The following is a 21,486-nucleotide window of genomic DNA, read 5'->3' as shown; positions in this document are numbered from 1 at the left end:
CCATGCGTCCGCCATATATATAATAAGCAAATCTTCTCATATAAATTCCCAAGAGGGCCATAATTTTTATTTATTTATTTATTTTTCAAGAAAACAGGACCCTAGCTAAATAATAAAGGTGTTAATTCATGATTCAAGAAATAATTTGAGGCTGCTTCGCTTCTATTTTATAAACACTTTCCAATTAAAGATAGATATTGAATAGGAAGTAAAAAGTTAAAAAGGAAAACAACTTTGATAAAATCCGAGAACCTCTAGGGGAGAGAATTCTTGCAGGGGAAGGAAACAGCCTCTGCCTTAGCTATCACCGCCGCAGTGCTAGTATATAAGTAGGGCTTGCGTTAAGGATATAGGGACTTCATTGTAGCAGTAAGGATTTCTGAAAGTTTGGAGGGAAACAAGAGGGTTACATAGCCTTCGATAGACAAGGTTTTTTTTTTACTCTATATGTATTTTATTCAAGTTTTATTGATGGTTTCTTTAGGTTTTCTATGTTTTTTTTGTTTCGTTGGACCGCCTTGCCTGTTAATTAAGTCGCCTCGTCGAATGATCTTATAGCTATCATCGTATCCAACTAGAGAATTCAAGTTTTCTTAAATATTGGCTGAAGTTTCGGATTGAAAAAAAATTATAGAATTTATGCCCATGACTAAAATTTTATAAAGGTGCATTTGTTATATATATCTTATAGTATATAAAATATATAGGAACGTCAAGTTTAAAAAAGAGAGAGAGAGAGAGAGAGAGAGAGAGAGAGAGAGAGAGAGAGAGAGAGAGAGAGAGGACCATATAAGTTTTGAGATAGATGTAATTGGTTATTCTTCCAAGATAGATGTAAAAGAGATAGAAACGCGGAGAAATATCTATGCTTCTTTAACAATTTTAAAATGAATTTTTATATTTTTAAAATAAAAAATACATGTCTTACTGTCTTGAAACACTGACCAAGCTATTGTAATTCTAATTGGTTGATCTCATCAAACACTTTTAAATTTATTGTTAAAAAAAAAAATCATTTTCATATGTCTTTAATAGATACAATGTCATTTTAGGTTTTTTACTATGTTTTTTTTTATATATATAATTCTTATATGTGGTTAGGGTTGATTTGGTATTTTAATACATAAATTAATATTAAAAATTAAAACTTTTCATCTTTGGATAGGGCGTGCGACACCTACACAACACTGAATGCCACCTTTTGGGACGGCATTCGATGTGTCTCACCACCCTGTCACGGTGGTGACATGCGTGTTTTTCGACGGCACGCGGAAGTGCTCTAGCAAGGAGTTTTTTCATTTTCCCCCTCTTTTCCCACTCTCCTCCTAGAAAACAATGTTGGCCATTGCAAAAAAAAAAAAAAAAAGTCTAGTTATTTGTTTTTTAAGTTAAATTAGTTCCTCATTTTTTTTTTATTATTAACATGGATGTCTGAGCCAATTGCGCGCACCTCGACTAATCTCACGGGCCTTGAAGGGACTTGAACTCGTGACCATTAGGGAGCAAACCCAATGTCTGACTAGTTGAGCTACCCCTAAGGGTTAGTTCCTCATTCTTTTGATTACAATGTATTTGATCTTTAATAATTTATTAAGTTAATTTGTTTTTTTATTTTTATCCCTTGATACTTTGTTTTTATATTAGATTTGGTTCTCATTCTTTTAATTGTGATGTTTTTTCTCTTGAATCCTTTATTGAATTAATTTGTCTTTGGATTTCATCTATTGACATTTTATTTTTATATCAAATATTGAGCTCATTTTTTTAATTGTTATTTTTAATTGTTCTTAATCTTTTCTTAATTGAAATTGTTTTTCAATTTCATTCCTTATGATTTGGTTTTATTTTTAATTTTTTTTGTCAAATTTGGTTCTCTTTCTTTACAAATCTATATTTTTTAAATTATTTTTTTTTAATTTGTTTTTTTTCAAGTTTATCCTTAATTATTTTAGTTGGTTTAGAATTTTTCATTGTTATTTTTTCTGGTTTGCCTTTTATGTTGCGATTCGATCCCATGACTTGCATCACAAATTCTAAAGGTTGAACCAGTTTTTGCTTCAGTTATTTTGAATTATTTTTTAAAATTTCATTCATCATCATTAAGTTCGTTGGAAATTGGTTTTATTTCTTTTTTTTTTGTTTTGGATTCTTTTATGAATTTGATTTTTTTTAGATTTCCCCCTTCAGTTCAATATTTTTTATATATATTTAAAGTGTGACCCTCAATGTTTTGATTTTGAATTTTGAATTTTGAATTTTAGTATTTTTATTAAATTTTAATTTATTTTCAATTTCATCTTTAAATTCATAATCTTGATTTTTTAAAAAAACAAAGTTCCTCATTTTCTTGATTTTTATTTTTTATTTTCAATTCATTTGTTAATTTGAATTTTTTTTCCGTACATTCACCTCATGTTCATCCTCTTATATTTTACTATTCACATCATTGTTTATAGTTACCTTTTCCTTCTTAGGTCCTTGATTTTTATTCACTTAGTCATTTAACTTTGTTTCTTTTCAATTTTTTCATTCCAAATTTTGTCGATATAGTTTTATATGTTGGGATTTGTTTATATTTACATGTTATGGCATATTCAATGTTCATAAAATATTCTAACATTAAATTGAAGCTTGATTTGGTGAAATTGAATTTAAGGTTATTGTCAAATAAAAAATTAAAAAAATAAGGACCAAAATCAATAAAAAAAAAATAGTTTTTTTCATCCTTCTAGGTCCATGAATTTTTACACTTTAGTCATTGAACTTTGTTTCTTTTCAATGTTGTCTTTCCAAGTTATGTTGACATGGTTTTATGTGCTTCAGTTTACATGGTCTAGCATATTGATGTGTCATAAAATATGATGATATTAAATTGAAGCATGATTTGATGAAATTGAATTATGTTATTGCTAAATGAATTTTTTTAAAATAAAAAAGGATTAAAATTAACCAAAATAGCTATTTTTCAAAAAACACATGAAAAACTTCAATTTGTTCTTTCGAATTTTAAATTATATATATTTGGTTCTTGTTGTTTAAGGTTTTAACATTTTAGACTAAAACTTTATTTTTTTCATGTTTTTGTTTCTAATTGTTAAGAGGGGAAAAAGAGTGAAGGAAAAGGGTGAGGAGAAAAAAAAGTTTGGTCGACTATATTTAGGTTATATGAAAAAAAACTGAACTTGGTGTAAATAAGTTCATCTTAAAGAGAGAATTTGACGAAGGTAGTTTTATTTTTTAAATATGTAGGAAAAAGTAGATCAAAAACTATAAATTTTATTTTGATCTGATTAGATTTTGGATTTTGGAACTTATTATATAATGTTTTAAGATTAAAAATAACTTTATTAAGGTTCCTATCATGTTTTCAACTTGTTTTTAGGTTAAAAAAAAAAAGTTGAGAATGAATTTTTTTTTGTCCAAGTACTCAAACCATGATCTTTGATGACTAGAAAATGCCTCCAATAATGATATATTGTTTATCAAGTCGAAGATTTGTAGTCTAATAAAAAAAACTAAACTAAACGCGCCTAAGTTTTTTTTTTTTTTTTACTAGGTGAATGGACTTGACTTGACATGCCCACCAATGCCTACTTGTTTCCCCCTTAAATCCTCATTAGTTTTTTAAAAATATAAATTTTAATTAATACCCTCTCTCTCATCTTTTAACTTTTTTTTCATTTAACTTTCTTTTTAAGTTATAAGTAATATTTTAATTTGTTTCTATATTTGCATGATATATTTATATAAAAAAAAATTGTAAGTAGAAATTTTAATAAACAACCAGGATAAATAAAAGAAAATCTATAAATTAAAAAGGACAATTGAAGTAAAATATTTGTATGTGCATTTATATATTTTTTTACAAGGAAAATCACTTCCTACTTAGTCTTTAATTAGTATTAACAACACTTTATTTTATTTATTAGTTCATATGCTTTTCAGATCGTTTTATTAGGTGTAAACATCATCTTTTTGTTGTTCAATTTTAAAAAAAAATTATAATATGAAAAAACACATTCTTAATGTCGGCACTTTGTTCTCTAGAGTTAGAAATTAATTTGGAATCTTATTCATAACATAATGCGTGTACACGGTCTAGTATTAAACTAAAAATTTGGGATATTTTAATTTATAGAAATGTTTTGAAAATTTAGATTATTTTGATTTTTATAAATGAGAAGAGTTACAGAAAACATGTTTACTAAAAAATATTTTTATATTATCAAGTTTCTATAAATTTTAGTTCTAAGAGATTTCATTAATACATGATGACCCAACTATTATTCTTATTTTTTTTGTTAATTCATAATCTAACTAATTGTACCAAATATAAATAAATGATATAATAACTTCAAATAACTACAAAAACTATCTTTATATATAGATAAACAATTATAAAATATAGTTAATAGTGAAGATAGAAACTACAAGTTTTCTTTCTTAATAACCTCACCTTTGATTTTCATAGTTGATGAAAATAATTAATCATTAATGCGTTGTTACAAATAACAAGAATCAAAACGTTCCATAATAATAAGATTTTAATAATTATTAATGATCATACAAATTTAACTATTTAACTATTATTCTAATCACTTTATTTTCCATATTCATGTGAACTTTTATTTTAATCTAAAAGCCAATTTATTTATATCCTCTGTGGATATGGACAAGGAAATTAGATTTTAATAACATGAAAATTTACGAGTAAAACATGGAATTAAAGACAAATGGTGCCATGTAAAAGAAATGGCACATAATTTTTTTGGAAGAAGTAAATGGCACATAATTCACCTAACCAATTATCCATGATTCGATATTATCACCCTTAATCCTATACCACATGTTCATCAATATTTTACTTGCTAGTACTCACAGGTGCCATGCCTCTCAAAGGTGGCCATTGCCTATCCCCTACACGTTTCTCATGAAAACTGTACACGACCTAGCCCTAGGAGCTCCACGTTCAAAACTCATTTCCATAACCGTCCCGTATTATTTCCCTCACTACTTCAATGCTATTGATTTTTAGTGTCCTTTCAAGTTATCGAAGCAAAAAAAGAAAAGAAACCCTTTAATTCCTGCTTATAAAAGCACCCAAGAAGCTTAAGATTTTGCCAACATCTTGAACTTAGAACTTGTCAGCTTCAACGGCTACCTCAGGTTCCTTTTCAGTCCTTCTTTTACATGATTTTTTCGGTTCTTGAAGTGAATTTTTACCTTTTCTTTTAGAATGTAGATTTTCGTTCTTGGATTGTGAGAATGTTGATTCTTGCCTTACAGTGCAATTTATTATGTTTATCTAAGCGTGTGTGTATATGTTGTTTTTATTGCTGTTCTTTTGTGCCGTATTTGTTTTTGTTCTAATACACGTACATTGCAATTATTACAGCCAGAATAATCGTGGTTTTGTTAAATTAAACCTACAATGGATGGGATCAGTACTTCTGCTCGATGTTCATCAAAGCTTAAGCGAAGGAGAGTAGATGCGATTCGTGAATTTCCCAAAGTGTGCGGAATATTTCCAGTTGTGATGGACTCAAGAGATGGTGAAGATTATATTGTTGATCACGTACAGCCTCCACAAAATCCTGTTACTCAAGCTGCAAGAAGAAAGTACCCTCCTCCGAGGATATTGAAAGGATCTTCTGTCCAGCGAGATTTTCCTAGTGGTTTTGGGCAGGTTCGTTCTGCTGTGAAACAGAATCTGTTTTCTGTTTCTCATGACATTTCATCCCACGGTTGCGGTAAGCAAAACAGTTTTGTTTCCCAAGAAAATGCCTCAGAAAATAGTTATGCAGGAAATCAGAATTTTTCTTCTGTTTCCAAGAAAATCTTTGCACAAAACAAGAAGAAGTTTATTGTAGCAGATTATAGGTCGATGAGGTCTGATGGTACTTTGGGGAACAAGGAAACTGGTGGACATCGTGGATCAAGTGCTAGTTGTGATAAAGTGAAAGAAGTCTTGAGATTGTTTCATCTAACACTTGCGAAGCTTTCGAAAGAAAATTTAGCAAAGCCAAAAATGGAGAGAGAATTTAATGTCCCTAGAAAGGCAGCAATACTTATTAAAGATCACCAAAAATGGATTGATACAAGCAAACGGGTGGGTCCGGTTCTTGGAGTTAACATTGGTGACAAGTTTCGATTTCAGGCTGAACTAAATGTAATCGGCCTTCATTGTCACTTTTATAATGGAATATATTATATGAAAAAGAATGGGATCTCATTGGCCACTAGCATTGTCGTGTCTGAGCGTTATCCCAATAACATGGAATCGTATGATGTCCTCATTTATTCCGGTCATGGTGGAAATCCAACAGTTCGAGGCAGGCAAGCAGTTAAAGATCAGAAGCTTCAACTGGGAAATCTTGCATTGAAGCACAGTATGGATTGTAAGACTCCTGTACGAGTCATTTACAAAGTAAAGCTTAAGAGTTCCAAAACATTTTCCTTAAAAGGTACTGGCTGGAGCAAAAATTTGAACCCGATATTCGTTTATGATGGCCTATACATAGTTGAAAAATTTTGGGAAGAAAGAGGAGAATTCGGTAAACTTGTCTTCAAATTCAAGTTGAAGAGAAACTTGGATCAACCTAAGTTGCCTCAAAGATTGGAGAAAAAACTCCTTTTATCGAGGTGATGTATTTTGATGGATCATGATATTTCTGAAGAAAAGAGAAGATGCCATTTCGTGCTGCGAACATGTGATGAGATTTCAATGTTGCGAGAAAATCCGATTTGAAATCAGAAACAGAAGCTGGCAGAATTATGATCTCTGACTTGAGGAATTCTGAGTATTGATGGAATCAATTATCTTAGATCTTATCTTAATATAAATATTTAGGTCCCTAAAGATCTGGGTAGCAGTAATTCCATTCAAGTTTGAGAGCAAAAGTTGATGCCTGGTTATTAGTTTTCTGTATATCCACTCAAAACCCATGGTTTTCTTGTGTTCTTGTATTTTCTTTTCTGGGAATTTTCTAGCCAAGATATAGTTGTTGTCGCTCTAAACTTCTGAGTGTCTCTAAATAATGTAGATGGTTGTTCTCCATTTATGTATGTGCAGTATAACATTCGTCCTATGAGTCCTGGAAATGCCAGGCACAAAATGTGATCGTTGCTGATCCAGTAGGAAGTTTAGTGATCCTGAACTACAGGTGAGTCGAAATGAAGATGAATGGGCCAATATCAAGCTGGAATGATTTACAGTTTCTCACTATCTGTGATGGAAGCTAGTTTTAGAAGTCAGATCACCTATGTGCTCACTCCCTTTGCCGCCGCTTTTCATCTCTTTCGATCCTGATGCTTGCTAACTTCTGCGCTATGCCTATCTTCTGGTGATGCCTCCATGTTTTGGATTCACGAATTCTAACTTCTAGTGTGATTAGAAGGCATTCTAGGAATATGGTTCCTATTCTACGCAGGTTAGACATGCTACTGTCCTTTAGTTGCTGATCAAGCATAGACAGTAGCTAATTTCTATTTAATTAAATCTTTGATTTATACAAGTTGTTTCTTATGCTGCTAGCCTTTACTGTAAAGGCTTTTAGTTCCCAGATTTTCCTGATTTAATTAGTAATTTGAATTGGTTCCTCAACTTTCAAGCATAGTTGCCAGCTTTAGGGCAGGCTCGGAAAAGAGTCTAGAGCCTGATTATTGAGTCAGCCCGCGAGTAACCAGATCAATCCAAGTCAACCAAACGTTACGAAGTCAATTTTCTTTTCTGATTTAACTTGAAATCTAATCCAGTCCGTTCTAAATAGTCGATTCTAGACTGGTAGTTGATGTAGCTGGAGCCTTAGTCGTGGCTTAGTCAACCCGTTGAGCGGGAATATATTTAGCTTTCAGGAATGGCAGATAGGGATATGGACATGTACGGATGTCCAGTTCTGATAAGTCCAGACTTGGAGCAGAAAATGTCAAGCTGAACCATGACCCACTAATTAATTAGGTTGAAGAAAATCAAGGTAGATTATGGAGTCCAAAATATTTAGCTACCTGCACTCATTTATTTGCTCGATTTTGATTATTGGGACAGGTTGCGTTATGACAAATCTATTAACTCACATAACCAATACATGTCCTTCTATGCTGGTGTCTGAGTGGTGACATTCAATCTGACATCTATATTTCTCCACGAGAACCGATTTCTAACCTAGAAGAGTGAGCACATGTTGTTAGGACAACTTTCCTTATGGTTTCAGAACTTTTTTCCGTTTCAGTCCTGCCCTAGAATAGCTAACTTGTGAATTTCCAGGTTTTACAAGCTACCATCCATCTATTTTTGCCAAAACAAAATTTAAAAATCATGGAGGATTGCTTGTAGTTGTCCAGAAAAAGAAAAAATCCCTCGGCTTTTCTTGATATACTATCCCATGTCTTACAGTACTGGCTTGTTCTTGAAATCAATAGGAAAAGAACTGAAAGAAAAAGGAGGCCTTTCTGATCATGGCTATACATAGAAACAGGATTTGGGAAAGGATAATGATTGGGCTCACATGTCGACAGACTCGACACAGGTAGAAGCAGAATCCCAGCAGTTTGTTCATGTAGTTGTATTTCTTTTATAGCTTATTAGTCAATGTAGCCCACAAGGTTTCCCATGCCACCTACCTAGGAGACATGAGTACTATTTATTTTGTACATAAATGTTTGTGTCTTTAAGAGAAGGAGGGAGTAGTAGATGTGAGGGTATCATAAGAGAAGATGATGAAGAATATGAAGGGAAGATTTTTCTGTCTTTCTGATTGTTTTTATTACAGAGCGCCTATATATTGCTAAGGAATGTTTGTTTCATTAAGTTAATTAAATATTGATGAGTTAGTCTTAGTTTGTTTTTAAATAAACTAATTAAGTTTTAAAATTAACTTCTAAATAGAAAATTAAGGACAGTGAGATATTGCGGTCCAAAATAATTAACAATCTTAGGGGACAAATTGGAAGGAATAACTAAATTAATAGACAGAATTAAAGATAGTCTAGCTAGGGGCCTCATTAAGGAAATTATATGATTAGAGAACACATAATTCACAAAAGCTGAACATATAGTATATATAGGGATGAACAGGCAGTACTTAATTCCTATTATTGTATGCCAAATCGAAGAAAAATTGAGAATAATTAAGAGAATAATAATTAATCAACAGAAATCAAGTAAGAAAATGACTGGTTTTTCATATATATATTTGTAAGAGCAAAATAAACATAGTTATATCACTAAAAGCATATCCATGTATGCAGTAAAGGATAAAATATGGTGCAAACTCACTCAAGCGATGCACCATATTAAGATAGCTCACACGCCATGCAGACACTACAAATACGCAGAGAGAAACATCACGCTTGGCCTAACAAAGACCTGCACGCATGGACTCCAAGCCAACTCCATCACCCATGGTTGGTTCTTCGTCGGGAGTCAGATGGTGAGTGTGTCCCATAGCCACTAAAGCCACGGCCACTTCCTCCACCCCTGCCACCACCAGCAGAATTACCGGACCCACTTCCAGCACCATACCCGCCACCATCAGCGCCAGCACTTCCAGACCCATAACCATATCCCGAGCCCGGCCCGCTTCCAGGACCAAACCCGTACCCAAAACCTCTACCACCGCCACTTCCTCCACCTATGCCACCCCCAGCAGAATTACCGGGCTCACTTCCTCCACCTATGCCACCACCAGCAGAATTACCGGGCTCACTTCCTCCACCTATGCCACCACCAGCAGAATTACCGGGCTCACTTCCTCCACCTATGCCACCACCAGCAGAATTACCGGACCCCCTTCCAGCACCATATCCGCCACCTTGAGCGCCACCACTTCCAGACCCATAACCATACCCTGATCCCGACCCGCTTCCAGAACCAAACCCATACCCAAAACCTCTCCCGAACCCATTATGTGACCGGCCCGAGCCAGACCCGTAACCCCATCCTTCATTTGGACTAGAACCCCACCCCCAATTAAAGTCCCAGTTAGGCCCATGTTCCGAACCAGTAGCTCCTGAATTGGAACCGGTTTCTCCATTCGGTCCTGTAGACATTTCAGGAGAGACGACCACCTTTCTGTCACCTACAGCGCTCTTGGACGTACCACCAGTATTACGAGCAAAGGAACCTCCAGCAGTATTAAAGGAAAGGAGAAACAGCGTGAAATGAAATAAAGTGGGCAGCATTGTTTTTCTAGTGGGTATGCTTCTTCAAGTTGCGTGTGAAGAGGCAACGTGAGATCAAAGTCGGGTTATGACTTGTGATCACCCATGGAAGGACATTATGATATTTATATTGGGCATTGATGGAGACATGGGGTCCCTCGTGAATGTTTTCACCTTTTGAAAATGGTGCACATGTCGTTGTGTACGTGGTAGGATTTTACACTCCCATTTAAGCACTACTTCACGATATTGCACCACCGACTTCCAACTAAAATATTTCAGATTCATGGGGCTATAGCTTGTTCTTATCATGTAATAATTTCAATCGAGTTATTAGCGAATGGTTAAGGATGAAGTTTGGAAGAAAATTGTTGGCTTGGAAAGTAAAGGCAACGAAACTTTTCTTGACTTTTCTAGCCAAGTTCTTAGTACTGTTCTCATTGCACCATGCATTTTATTGTTTTAGATTTTATAAGGCCTATGGGATTTGATGAATGTAAATTAAATTCTAAGGAAAGACGTAGTTTTCTTCTTGACCACGTTTGGCCATGATTCTGGTGGCAAAAAGTTAAGAGAACATGGTTTTGTTTAGTGCGTAATCCATTAATTATCATCATTCTTATATAGGTTAGACTTAGGGCAAATTTCAACGCGAGTAGATTGTCATTTTTTATTTTTCCCTTTTTTTATATTAGATTGAAATAATTCTTATATATTGATTATTATATTGGTATGATTCGTGTTTTAAAACTAAATCTATGTCTTTGATTGTCTTGAAATGTACTCGGTGTAGAGTTATGGATGTATGCAATCAGTGTTTTAATTGGATTGTTTTTATGGTTATCAAAATTAGAAAACCCAGCTGAGAAGTAGGTCAAGAGTTGAATGGAATTTATTTTATTAAAAAAATTAAAAAATATATTATTTTTTTAAAAAAATAAATTTAACAAGTTAAATCATATTGGTCAGGTTTAGAGTCTATCGTACCCCTGCCCTAACTCCATTTAATTATTGTGCACTTTAATTATAATGTGGTTATTAATTATAATGGTTTAGCTATTAGGTTATCAAATAATCATTTTAATCTAAAATTTTAAATTATTAGATGAAATCATGTGACTCGTCTAGTTGATCCGTGACCTGAACGACCCAGCAAACCTCGGTTGAGATTGTTTTCAATGTGTTTTTTTCCAGCTAGAAACCCCTCTTTTTTTATATATTTTTTAGTTGATTATTAATCATTTTTAAAGTTTACTATATAAATACTAGAAGAATATTTTTATTTTTTCAATGTGAAATTTGAAACCTTTTTAGTATATATAATCTATGTTCGCTAAAAAAAATTTATTTTTTCGATGTGAGATTTGAAACTATTTAATATATATACTCTATATTCACAACAAAAAAGTTATGTTTTGTCAATGTGGGATAAATAATATTTTTGGTTTAAATACTTCAACTTAAAATAATAACATACGTACTAACATAGTATTTTTTTAATGTAGAATAAAAAACATTTTAAAATAATCTTTTAAACTTCATTATTTATAACATGTAAAGTCTATATTCACATACATTGTTTCTTAATTTTGTTATATAAAATATTAAAACTTCAAATATTTTTTTAATTTTTTCAATTTAATTTAGATTAATCTAAGTCAATTTATATAACTTAAAACTTAGTTCTTTAAAGCGTGCATGGGAGTCTAGTTGTTGTTGTTTTTCAAAATGATTTTTATTTACAAATGTATTAAAATAATATTTTTTTATTTTTAAAAAATTATTTTTTAATATCAGCATATCTAAAAATATTAAAAAATATTAATTTAAAGTATAAAAATAAATAAATAATTTAAAATTTTTAAAAATATTTTTAAAACAAAGAAACAAATAAGACTAAAACCAGAACAACCTTTAAATCTGGTCTGATAACGATGCCTACGAGCAATAGCATGATGGATGTGGATCATGTGACCGCATCCCTGAGCTAGCTCGCTTTTCCTACCCCATGATCGTGGTTGGCGGTTGGGCAGTTGCGCCAAGAGTCTCTCTTAGCTAGCTTTCTGCGCCCTAGTGGCCAAATCATAACTTTGACTTGCACATTCTTGTATTGTATTTCACCTTATCTTTTCATGAAACGACCTGATCTTGACACGTGTGCCCTTAGCATTCAACACAAAAAGAAAAATCTTAACCCAGACTATGTACATGAATTTGTTCGTATTACTGTATCAAGTTTAAATTTAAATTGTGTAAAAATAGTTCGGTTAAGATTTAATTGAGAAAAGATTTAAACTCTACAAATAAGAAATAACCCAAAAATAGTTGACAGTTAAGATAAATAAATGAATGAAAATAATTCATGTTGGTATCCTAGGTCAGCGTATAAATAAAAACAACACAGCATGAAAATAATAAAAAAGAAAAAACAGAGTTGGTATATCTAATCATGGGCTCAGCCACTATCTACAATGAATGGTTTTTATATGAGTGGAGTGCAGGTAAGTTGATAAAATAGGCCCAACATAGGCCCATTTTACAACGCTCAATGATTGTCTAACAGCTTGGCCCCACAGCCCACTAAGATCAACAGCAGATTCCTTGATATTTTAGTAGCCCTGACCGTGTGGGGTCATTTTCAGAACTTCACATGTATCCATTTTGCTAGCCTCGAGCTCGTGCTGGAGATTGGAGTCGATCCCATGTCAGTACGGACCAGATTTGACAATTTCAACAGATCACGTGAGTGTGAGCCCAGTCCATGTGCGATGGTTTAGTAAATTTGAGTCTATAACAGAAATACCTAGCTCAAGTCTTTAATAAGAGACAACTCACGAATCATGGAAAAGGTCATAGGTCAGGACATGCATCATGTGAGAGCCCAGTCCATGTACGAGCATTCTCCATCGTAGTGAAAGGAAGCGTTACTTTTTTTTGTGTTTTGAAAATGCATTTTACATGTAAAACTATCAATATAATAATTTTTTAGTATTTTTTATGATTTTAAAATATTAATATTAAAAATAAAAAAATTATTTTAATATATTTTAAAATAAAAAATACATATTAACCGCTACAACAAATATACTTTTAGTCCGTTTTTTCTCTCATCAAGGAGAGTCCGCCTTTCACTAGAGGCTGAAAATGGGACTAATAATAGGCTATTATCAGTTAATCTACAGGAGTATAAGAGATTAGCCGTTAAACATCACATGTTTGTCTTTAAAAAAAATGGCAGCCCGGATCGTACAAGAAAGACGCTGATATGAAAATTAATTGCATGAAAGACAATTATTTTTTATTATTATGCATTTAAAATTTGAAATAATTTTACTTTTTAAAAAAATATTGAATGATATTTTTCTCACTTTATTTTATTCAATCAATTTAAATTGTTTCTTAAATAAATAATTTTTTAAATAAATATAGCCAGATAAAATCTTTTAAAATTAAATATTTTAATATAAAACCTCAATTAATCATTCATGTTTTATTTTTAGATATTATTAATTACTTTTTACTTAATAAAGTGTATTCATAAAATAAATTATTTGAATTTAAATTTTTTAACTACAAAAATAGATTGAAAAAACATGCCAATATAATATTTTTTTTTAAATAAAGCTTAGTGCAGATGCGGGTCACATAACCAGGAGGTAACTAAAACAGGATGGCCAAAATCATCATCAGAATGGAAATTTTATTCTCATCCATAGCTTAGAAAGCTATGTAGGAAGGTGTCCTAAGATTTTTCCAATTTCATCACTTGATGATTCAGAAGAAACAATCGAAATCATATCTCAACAGCATCATGTAGAATACTTGAACGGCAACTTCAACCTTGAAATCATGTTTGCATCGATAGGAAAACCACAACAAGAGGAAAGACAGAACCACTACAAAGAAATCAAATTGAAGGGCACACACAGGTCACTTGCAAAATCCACAAATCTGATCGTGGGCAAGATTCACAAATATATTCCATCCATTTATCAACAGCCATGATTAGATTATTTTAAACAATTTAAGCACGCTACAATCATAGAGGAGGTGGATTCTCCAATTCCTAAAATCAGAAACCAAAGAGAAGGAAAACATCTTATAGCTGTTAGTGTTATTGTTAGCAGAACAAGGTAATGCCTTCAGTTTCTAACTAAAGCCACCGGGAACAAATCACTAGCAGATTCAGAAGCATACAAGTTTAAACATCACTAAACAATTAATGTCTCGGATCAAGTGTTGGATTATAATATTATTGCTTCATCATAATCAACAACATCTAATCACCAAATAATCAAAATCAAACAAATCAAATCCAGGGAAAACGGGGTTTACTCAGTGGTGGCGTTAATTAAATTGGTTCGATTCTGCCAGCTAGTTTCCTCAACTTTAAATCAGAAGAGGGAGCTGTAATTCATCACTGTAACCTCCGAAATTCCCACACCAGCAAAAGAAAACAAAAATAAAAACGATTTTTAAAAAAAGTCAAAATAAGCTTGAAAATTGAAAAAAAAACAAAGAGATTACTCAGTGATGGCTGTAAATAAATTGGTTCGATTCGGCCAGCTAGTTTCCTCAACTTTAAATCAGAAGAGGGAGCTGAAAATCCTCCTTGTAATCTCACTTCAAAAAAGGAAAAACAAATCACGAAATCAAAAGAGAAAGATCACTCAGTTCAGCGGGAATATCGACACGCAAAGTTTTTCTCCATAAATACAAAGAAAAACCCTGCATTCCGGTCTGTTGAGCTTGAATTTCGTGAGTCGTCATAGCAATCTTTCTCTTTTCTTCACCTATCTCTAGAAATACCAAATTTTGTTTAAGAAACGGCAAGTGTAACTTCGGAGAAAAAAGACTAGGGTTTCCAGAGTGAGCACTAGAAATGGTGAGGAATGTAATGGTGTCTAGGGCTTTATAGGAGTTATTAGAATTAGGGTTTTTTGCGGCTGCCTCTAAATCTTTTGTGTGGGCTTTAGCCTTCTTTGAGGCCACGAGAAAATAATAGAGTATTTCCGAGGGCTAGGCTTAAATTAATATGAACTGATCGAGCTACAAGTTTTAGCCCAAAACCCTTAGACAAGAAAAAAAAAATTACATGATATCAATTTTATAATACTAAAAATTATATACTGTCCTTCCCGGAGAATTTTATAGTGATAATATTAATTACTTTTTAGAACTCATTTTTAAAAAAAGAAATGAATAATTATATAGTGTTAATAATATACTATTAGTTATTATTTAGAGTTCGCTTTAAATAAAAAGACAGCACAAAAAGTAGAGAAAATATAAAATTTATGACCTATAAAAAATAATAAAAATATTATCACTTATGATTTTTCTCTTTTAGTTATATTTTTAAAAAAATTAAACCCATGGAGTAATTAATATGATGGAGCACCGCAAAACTAATATTTTCAATTATAAGTATTAGTTGTTTTAATAAAAATAAATTGTAGTGTTGATTAGATATATGAGTGGGTGGTGAATTTTCTCCTTTTATTTTTATGATAGATAAAGCAGTGACATTGTTTTGACTATATTTTTATTCAAAAACAACTGAATTTTATCTTTATGAACATATAGCAATAATCCGAATACATGACAAGAAATTTTTTTTTTTTTGGGATTTGAAGTGAGTTTGAAGTTTTTCATTAATAATAAAAGGGTATTATCGTATAATTACAATATTATATTTTATAATTATTGCACAATACAAAAATAAATACTAAGTCCAGATTATAAATATGGAATTTAACCATAAATCATATACACAATCATATATAAGTAATTCAAAAGTAAAGTTAACAGCAAATTTGTTTAAAAATCATTAAATATATTTGATGAAAAGTAAAATTAACAACAAGTTTGTTTTAAATAATTAGAAAAAAAAACTCGAGTCAATCGAGTTAACCTGTTAAACTCATAATTCGAGTCATAATTTAAAATAATTTCATAAAAAATAAATTGAAAAACATTATAAAACCAATCCCAATAAATATAATCTTAGCAAATATTTAAAGTTAAGTTTTATTTTTGAGATTAACATTGTATTTTTAATATAGATTAAGATCTGTTTGGGAGTATGTTCGTAATTGTTTTTTTAAATATTTTTTTTTTGAAATGTATCAAAATAATATTTTTTTAATATTTTAAAAATTATTTTTGAGATTAATAAATTAAAATAATAATAAAAAAAAAGAGTAAAATTTTTCAATAATTTTTTAAAACACGGGCTAGCCTGTGTTTTTAAACGCTTTATTTCTGTGATCTTATACGTTGATGAATACCACCATTGCTATTATCCATTGCAATAGCGCTGCTTCTCTACAAAATGACAAGCTGATTTTGTATCTCAAAATTATTTGTCTGTTTTTAGCAAACTTCTATATTCAAATGTTTTCAGATTTAACTGTCAATTGCCATTGCCATAACAGTTCATGCTGCTAAGAATTGTCCCTCAGCAACGCGCGGTATATGTATAAGTTTGCTAAATGTTATTAAGAACGCATGGCCCTCTCCTTAACTTTTTCTTCTTTAAAGAAGACAATTGTGAGGCCATTCCCATCTTCTCTCCTCAATTGTTTCTCCCATTCTCTTCTCTGCACTTGCTTTACCAAAGACCTAATTTGCAGATATAGGCACCTAGTCCGCCAAACAACCAAATTCCTTCGGCCCTGGGTTTGGTTTCTCTTTTTTATTTTTCAGGGTATTGATACATGCATTAATCATCTTTTTTTCTATCGTTTCATTTCCCAATCAACCATTGTTGGATAAGTGGCTTTGTTTTTTCTTATTTTGTTTTACAGCCTTGATTCAAGGGTTGTCAATGGCGGGTTATTTGAAATTTTGAAGAAATAAAGCAACCTGGTTCTTCTCTCAACAAAATCTTTTTCTGGGTTTTCTAGGTATGTTTCCTTCACTTGATTTTGGCGTTTTAAACCGTGCGTACGTTGATTTTTTGATGAAACTGAATAACCAATTTATTTGTCTGCATATTCGGTATCTAGGTTTTTTCTAGTTTTTTGTCCAAGGTTTTTTTTGGTGGTTTTCAATAATATTTTCTTTGAAATTTTGTACCGACAGAGAACCATAATAACAAAAATCAATTAACTAGCAAAAAGATCCCTGTTTTTTTAGTGTTTTGAAGTGCGAAGGATGTGCCATGGCCATAGAGTTTCTTTCAAACATGTAAACTTGCAAGTACTCCTTGTGGCATTTCACCAAATGGACGGTGTGCAAAATTCAATCTAAAAATAGCGTGGCTATGATTAGCAGCAACTTTCCTCTTTCTCCTTGGCAGAATGGAAATACTGAGAGCTTCATACGGCGACGCATCATCTGATTCAGACTCTGATTCCTCTTCTCCACCAACAACGAAATCAGTCCCTCCTGTTTCAAACCCAAAAGCAGAGGCCATAGCTTTACCACCTCCTCCTCTCGCACTTCTCACTCCTCCTAATCCTCTCGGTAACCAACCAAATCTTTCATAATTGTTTTAGAATCAGTCCTCTTCTTATTTTGCTCACCAACTGTTTGATGTTTGTCAATGAAGGTGCATTGGATTCCATGCTAAATGGTCAGTCCAGTCGAATTAGAAGCTTCCCTCATGTTCAAGGCAACTATGCTTTGCACGTCTACATTCCAGGTTTCTTCTACATATTTCCCTTGTTAATTTTTTTAATTATATGAGTAGTAGAGAATTTTGTTCATTTAACTATGTGATTTCAGTTAATATACCACCTGCGTTGAAGAAGGAAGTGGTTCAGTTCTTGAACAGGATATCATTAGTTGTGCCTGGTCTTCATGTTGTTGATGCCGATGTTCCTCTTGATATTTTATGTAAAGATGATCACAAGCTTGAACAAGTTGCATTAGGTAGAGATTTCCATATTAGCTTAGGAAGAACTGTGCCGATTCGAGTTCACCAGATTGATTCAGTCGTTGCTATGCTTCGGCAGAAGCTTCAGTTTCAAAAAGGGTCAGTTTTGATAAGCTTAAGCATAAGTTTTTGTTATGTGGTAATGCAAATTTTTTCCTTGAAACAATGTTTTGTCGAAGCAGATATTGGATTGACTTTAATAAGTGGGAAGTTTTTGTTAATGATGACAAGACACGCACCTTTCTTTCACTAGAAGTTGTGACTGGAGGATTAGCTGAGGTATGCTGCTTGACAAATTTTGTTTGTGTATTTGTTTCTTCACCTTACAAGTTTGTATAATTTTATGTAACAATGATTGGTTCTGTTTCAAATGCTTTAGATTACCAAGCAAATTCAGTCTGTTAATGATGTGTATAAGCTCCACAATCTTCCTGAATTTTATAAGGTGAGCTTAATTATTAAGTAATTCCCATGAACATCTGTTACTAAGTGTGATTGTATATATCTTACAAGACTCTTGTACTATGTTGGATGTTGCAAATAGGATCCACGCCCTCATATATCGTTGGCTTGGGCATTGGGGGATGTCAGCGATGTCTTAAAGAGAGAAGTTGTAAACGAAATGAAGAGGTCAAGTGCTGGGGGATCAATATTGAAACGTGTATTTAGTTGTAAATTCAGCGGGATTGAGTGCCATATTGGTAAGAAAACGTACAAAATTTCAAAATTTCTTGATGAAAAATAAGGCTTTTAAACCATGTAATATCCGTGTTTCGATTGAAGCTGTATCTTGTGTTGATCAATTAAGTGCATATCAAGAATTATATGATCTCATATTGTTTGTTTGTGTAATGAAGGATGATGAATGGAGAAAGCATCTTATTGAAAGTAATCCCGTTATGTTGCTTATGAAGTGAATTTTCTTCCAAAATCCTAATCATTGTTTTTCCCTTGTCAAAGCCTCAATTACCTGAGTATAAGGAAAGATTCTTACGCCTCTTGGAATGGAGAATTTGTGAAGACTAAGAAACAGTTGTGAGAGAGAGAGAGAGCACAGCAGTCCCTTATTCAGAAACACACAAGCAGACCTGCATATTTGTATATTTATTCATGAAACTTGTCTTATACATTAGTTTTATGCTGCCTAGATACTTGGCCAACATTTTACTTGTCATATCAGAAAGACTCTTTTCCCATAAAATTTTGACGACTCTGTAAGTTGTAAACCTAGTGATTTGGTATCTTGAATGCTCCATTCAACAGCCTGCTCCCTAGTTTGTCTGAAGCTTGTGCCATGATATTAACACGAAATTAACTCTCCAAGCTTGGCTTTGGCTTCTTATGCATTCATTCACTTTCAAATGACTCTGGGAGCCACGTCCATGACAAACTTTCTAAACTTCTCTGTAAGTGATCGAACTGACCTCGCCAAAATGGACATTGTTGCACACAAGACTGGCGTGCTTAACGGGACTTGAAGATGGAGATTTGCTGGTCTAATGCTTGAAAAAATAAAGCCACAAGTAAAATACAAAGTACGAATAGGCATCCCTAGCTCAAATTGCAAGGGGGATTTACTTGTGAGGATCATGCAGAGACATGAAGAACCCTACTGAGTTGCACGACAGAGGATAAAAGCAACTGTCTTCCTGGTAACAAAAATGGCTGACCTGCGAAGCTAGTTTGCAGCAACTGCTGTCGTGGCCTCGTTTGTCTGTATCTCGGCAAACATCTCCATGAGGACAGCCTGGAATTACCATATGCATAACTAGATTAAATGGGTTTAAACTCCAAGCCTTTAAAACACCATTGAGTTGCAAGGTGGATGTTGTCCCATTTCCATTAGAAGTAGAAGTGACAATTTAACTTCAATATAGTTGTTTTATTTGATAAATAATAAATAAAGTACGAATATTATCGAATATAATCCAAAACTTTATTTAAGAAATATTTATATTTTTTTAATTCAATAAAATATATACATATTCTAAATATTCATATAATGCACACACACCATAATTGTTTTGAGCTGCTTCAACCATCCACTTAACCAGCCCAAAGAGAGAGTCCAACAATTTCTTCCCAAGTTAGCCCCTGTAAATAACCAACAGCTCTATGGCTACATCCGTACTTTCATGCTCTTACCTTACATCACTAAAACCCTAATATACCCCTTCCTCCTCAAATACCCTAGCCGAACCCTAACCCAGTCTTAAATCTTCCGCGTCTGCTCTGCATCTCTGAAAGTAAAGAAGCGAAGATGCAGATCTTCGTGAAAACCTTGACGGGCAAGACAATAACCCTCGAGGTTGAGTCCTCAGACACTATTGACAATGTCAAAGCCAAGATTCAAGACAAGGAAGGTATCCCACCGGACCAACAGCGTCTCATTTTCGCTGGAAAACAGCTCGAGGACGGCCGTACACTTGCTGACTACAACATCCAGAAAGAGTCCACTCTCCACTTGGTGCTTCGCTTGAGGGGTGGAGCCAAGAAGAGAAAGAAGAAGACCTACACGAAGCCCAAGAAGATCAAGCACAAGAAGAAGAAGGTCAAGCTCGCTGTACTCCAGTTCTATAAGGTTGATGATAGCGGCAAGGTCCAGAGGTTGAGGAAGGAGTGTCCTAATGCTGAGTGTGGTGCTGGTACTTTCATGGCTAATCATTTTGATAGGCACTACTGTGGTAAGTGTGGCCTTACCTATGTTTACCAGAAGGCTGGTGGTGATTAAGCTTTTTTTTAATCCTTAAAAGAAAGTATTGAACAAGGATTTTTGCCAATTTATTATTTTCTTGCTTAGAACATGGTTGATGGTGCCCTTATAGTTATATTTTGTTGGTATTAACTGTTAATTTGGAGTTTAATTATTGGTTAATTAGTTCTTAGTGTTTTTTTTTTTTATCTGTGCTTGATGTGGGTTTTAATATAATATTCATGGGGATGAACCCTTCTTGATATACTTCCATGGGAAAACTGGCTTTAGCCCTGTAATCTGCTTCACAAGTCAGCATGCCCCATATGAGAAGTAAAGGATTGTCACTTGCCAGCAGACAACGGCGGGATATTGAGTATTAAAACTAACCGCTGCAAACAATCAATGTTCCCTGTCTTGCATCAATTGGGTGATGTATTGGCGTCTGCTAGGAAGAAATGAGATTGTTCCTGCTGCTTGTTAGACGTCTGGTTAGCATAGCTTGCTCCAGGAACAAACATATTACATGCAGAATCTTAAAAACCAATGTCTCAAGGTAAGAGAATTTTCTTTAGAAAATGCTGCAGGATGAGTTCATTTCCTAGTAGTAACTATAAAAGTAATTTAGATTTCCCGTTTGGAATGTCTTCGCAAAGGAGTTATCTAGGGGATTACGTAAGAGGATGGAGAATTTCTTGGTAATAGAAGAAATCGAAAGCCAATTTCAATGTCCATTTGAACAAATCTTGGTTTT

The 21,486-nt window shown here is 33.0% G+C and overlaps 4 protein-coding genes and 5 non-coding genes across 18 annotated transcripts; 3 read left to right on the top strand and 6 right to left on the bottom strand.

Moving 5' to 3' along the window:
• Positions 1-5,019: 5,019 nt before the first annotated feature.
• LOC112325962 (histone-lysine N-methyltransferase, H3 lysine-9 specific SUVH5) lies at positions 5,020-7,590 on the top strand. The gene has a single exon (XM_024593147.2). It carries the CDS (start codon positions 5,432-5,434, stop codon positions 6,644-6,646), a length of 1,215 nt encoding a protein of 404 aa, XP_024448915.1. The 5' UTR covers positions 5,020-5,431; the 3' UTR covers positions 6,647-7,590.
• Positions 7,591-9,160: 1,570 nt separating this feature from the next.
• On the bottom strand, positions 9,161-10,272 carry LOC18105880 (glycine-rich cell wall structural protein 2). Of its 3 annotated transcripts, none has more exons than XM_052447412.1 (2): positions 9,672-10,272; positions 9,161-9,629 (listed from the first exon to the last, which is right to left on the bottom strand). In XM_052447412.1, exons 1-2 carry the CDS (start codon positions 10,177-10,179, stop codon positions 9,394-9,396), a joined length of 744 nt encoding a protein of 247 aa, XP_052303372.1. In that variant the 5' UTR covers positions 10,180-10,272; the 3' UTR covers positions 9,161-9,393. The 3 variants fall into 3 exon arrangements, with proteins under 3 accessions (XP_052303372.1, XP_024448923.1, XP_006374592.2); XM_024593155.2 differs by having other exon boundaries at positions 9,714-10,272; XM_006374530.3 differs by having other exon boundaries at positions 9,756-10,271.
• A 3,565-nt stretch (positions 10,273-13,837) lies between these two features.
• On the bottom strand, positions 13,838-13,932 carry LOC112325965 (small nucleolar RNA snoR31/Z110/Z27). The gene has a single exon (XR_002979757.1). It is a non-coding gene; the product is annotated as a small nucleolar RNA snoR31/Z110/Z27 (small nucleolar RNA).
• A 405-nt stretch (positions 13,933-14,337) lies between these two features.
• On the bottom strand, positions 14,338-14,431 carry LOC112325967 (small nucleolar RNA snoR31). The gene has a single exon (XR_002979759.1). It is a non-coding gene; the product is annotated as a small nucleolar RNA snoR31 (small nucleolar RNA).
• A 58-nt stretch (positions 14,432-14,489) lies between these two features.
• Positions 14,490-14,589, bottom strand: LOC112325964 (small nucleolar RNA R30/Z108). The gene has a single exon (XR_002979756.1). It is a non-coding gene; the product is annotated as a small nucleolar RNA R30/Z108 (small nucleolar RNA).
• A 92-nt stretch (positions 14,590-14,681) lies between these two features.
• LOC112325963 (small nucleolar RNA R30/Z108) lies at positions 14,682-14,781 on the bottom strand. The gene has a single exon (XR_002979755.1). It is a non-coding gene; the product is annotated as a small nucleolar RNA R30/Z108 (small nucleolar RNA).
• Positions 14,782-14,822: 41 nt separating this feature from the next.
• Positions 14,823-14,935, bottom strand: LOC112325966 (small nucleolar RNA Z107/R87). Its single transcript, XR_002979758.1, has one exon. It is a non-coding gene; the product is annotated as a small nucleolar RNA Z107/R87 (small nucleolar RNA).
• Positions 14,936-16,492: 1,557 nt separating this feature from the next.
• On the top strand, positions 16,493-19,875 carry LOC7457594 (uncharacterized). Of its 8 annotated transcripts, none has more exons than XM_052447565.1 (9): positions 16,561-16,631; positions 16,794-16,867; positions 16,968-17,066; positions 17,462-17,628; positions 17,714-17,806; positions 17,890-18,139; positions 18,223-18,319; positions 18,420-18,485; positions 18,585-18,932. In XM_052447565.1, the coding sequence occupies exons 4-9, from the start codon at positions 17,463-17,465 to the stop codon at positions 18,783-18,785; spliced, it is 873 nt and encodes a 290-aa protein (XP_052303525.1). In that variant the 5' UTR covers positions 16,561-16,631; positions 16,794-16,867; positions 16,968-17,066; position 17,462; the 3' UTR covers positions 18,786-18,932. The 8 variants fall into 8 exon arrangements, with proteins under 8 accessions (XP_024442422.2, XP_052303525.1, XP_052303527.1 ...); XM_052447567.1 differs by lacking the exon at positions 16,561-16,631 and adding an exon at positions 19,365-19,875 and having other exon boundaries at positions 16,669-16,867; positions 18,585-18,741; XM_024586656.2 differs by lacking the exon at positions 16,561-16,631 and adding an exon at positions 19,304-19,353 and having other exon boundaries at positions 16,669-16,867; positions 18,585-18,741.
• Positions 19,876-20,196: 321 nt separating this feature from the next.
• Positions 20,197-20,925, top strand: LOC18105879 (ubiquitin-40S ribosomal protein S27a). Its single transcript, XM_006374529.3, has one exon. The coding sequence runs from the start codon at positions 20,301-20,303 to the stop codon at positions 20,769-20,771; it is 471 nt and encodes a 156-aa protein (XP_006374591.2). The 5' UTR covers positions 20,197-20,300; the 3' UTR covers positions 20,772-20,925.
• The last annotated feature ends 561 nt before the right edge of the window (positions 20,926-21,486 follow it).

This window comes from Populus trichocarpa, chromosome 15 (assembly GCF_000002775.5).
Source record: "Populus trichocarpa isolate Nisqually-1 chromosome 15, P.trichocarpa_v4.1, whole genome shotgun sequence".
Lineage (NCBI taxonomy): Eukaryota > Viridiplantae > Streptophyta > Magnoliopsida > Malpighiales > Salicaceae > Populus > Populus trichocarpa.
The sequence above is the reverse complement of the archived record's forward strand: the minus strand, read 5'-3'. Positions and strand labels throughout refer to the sequence as shown.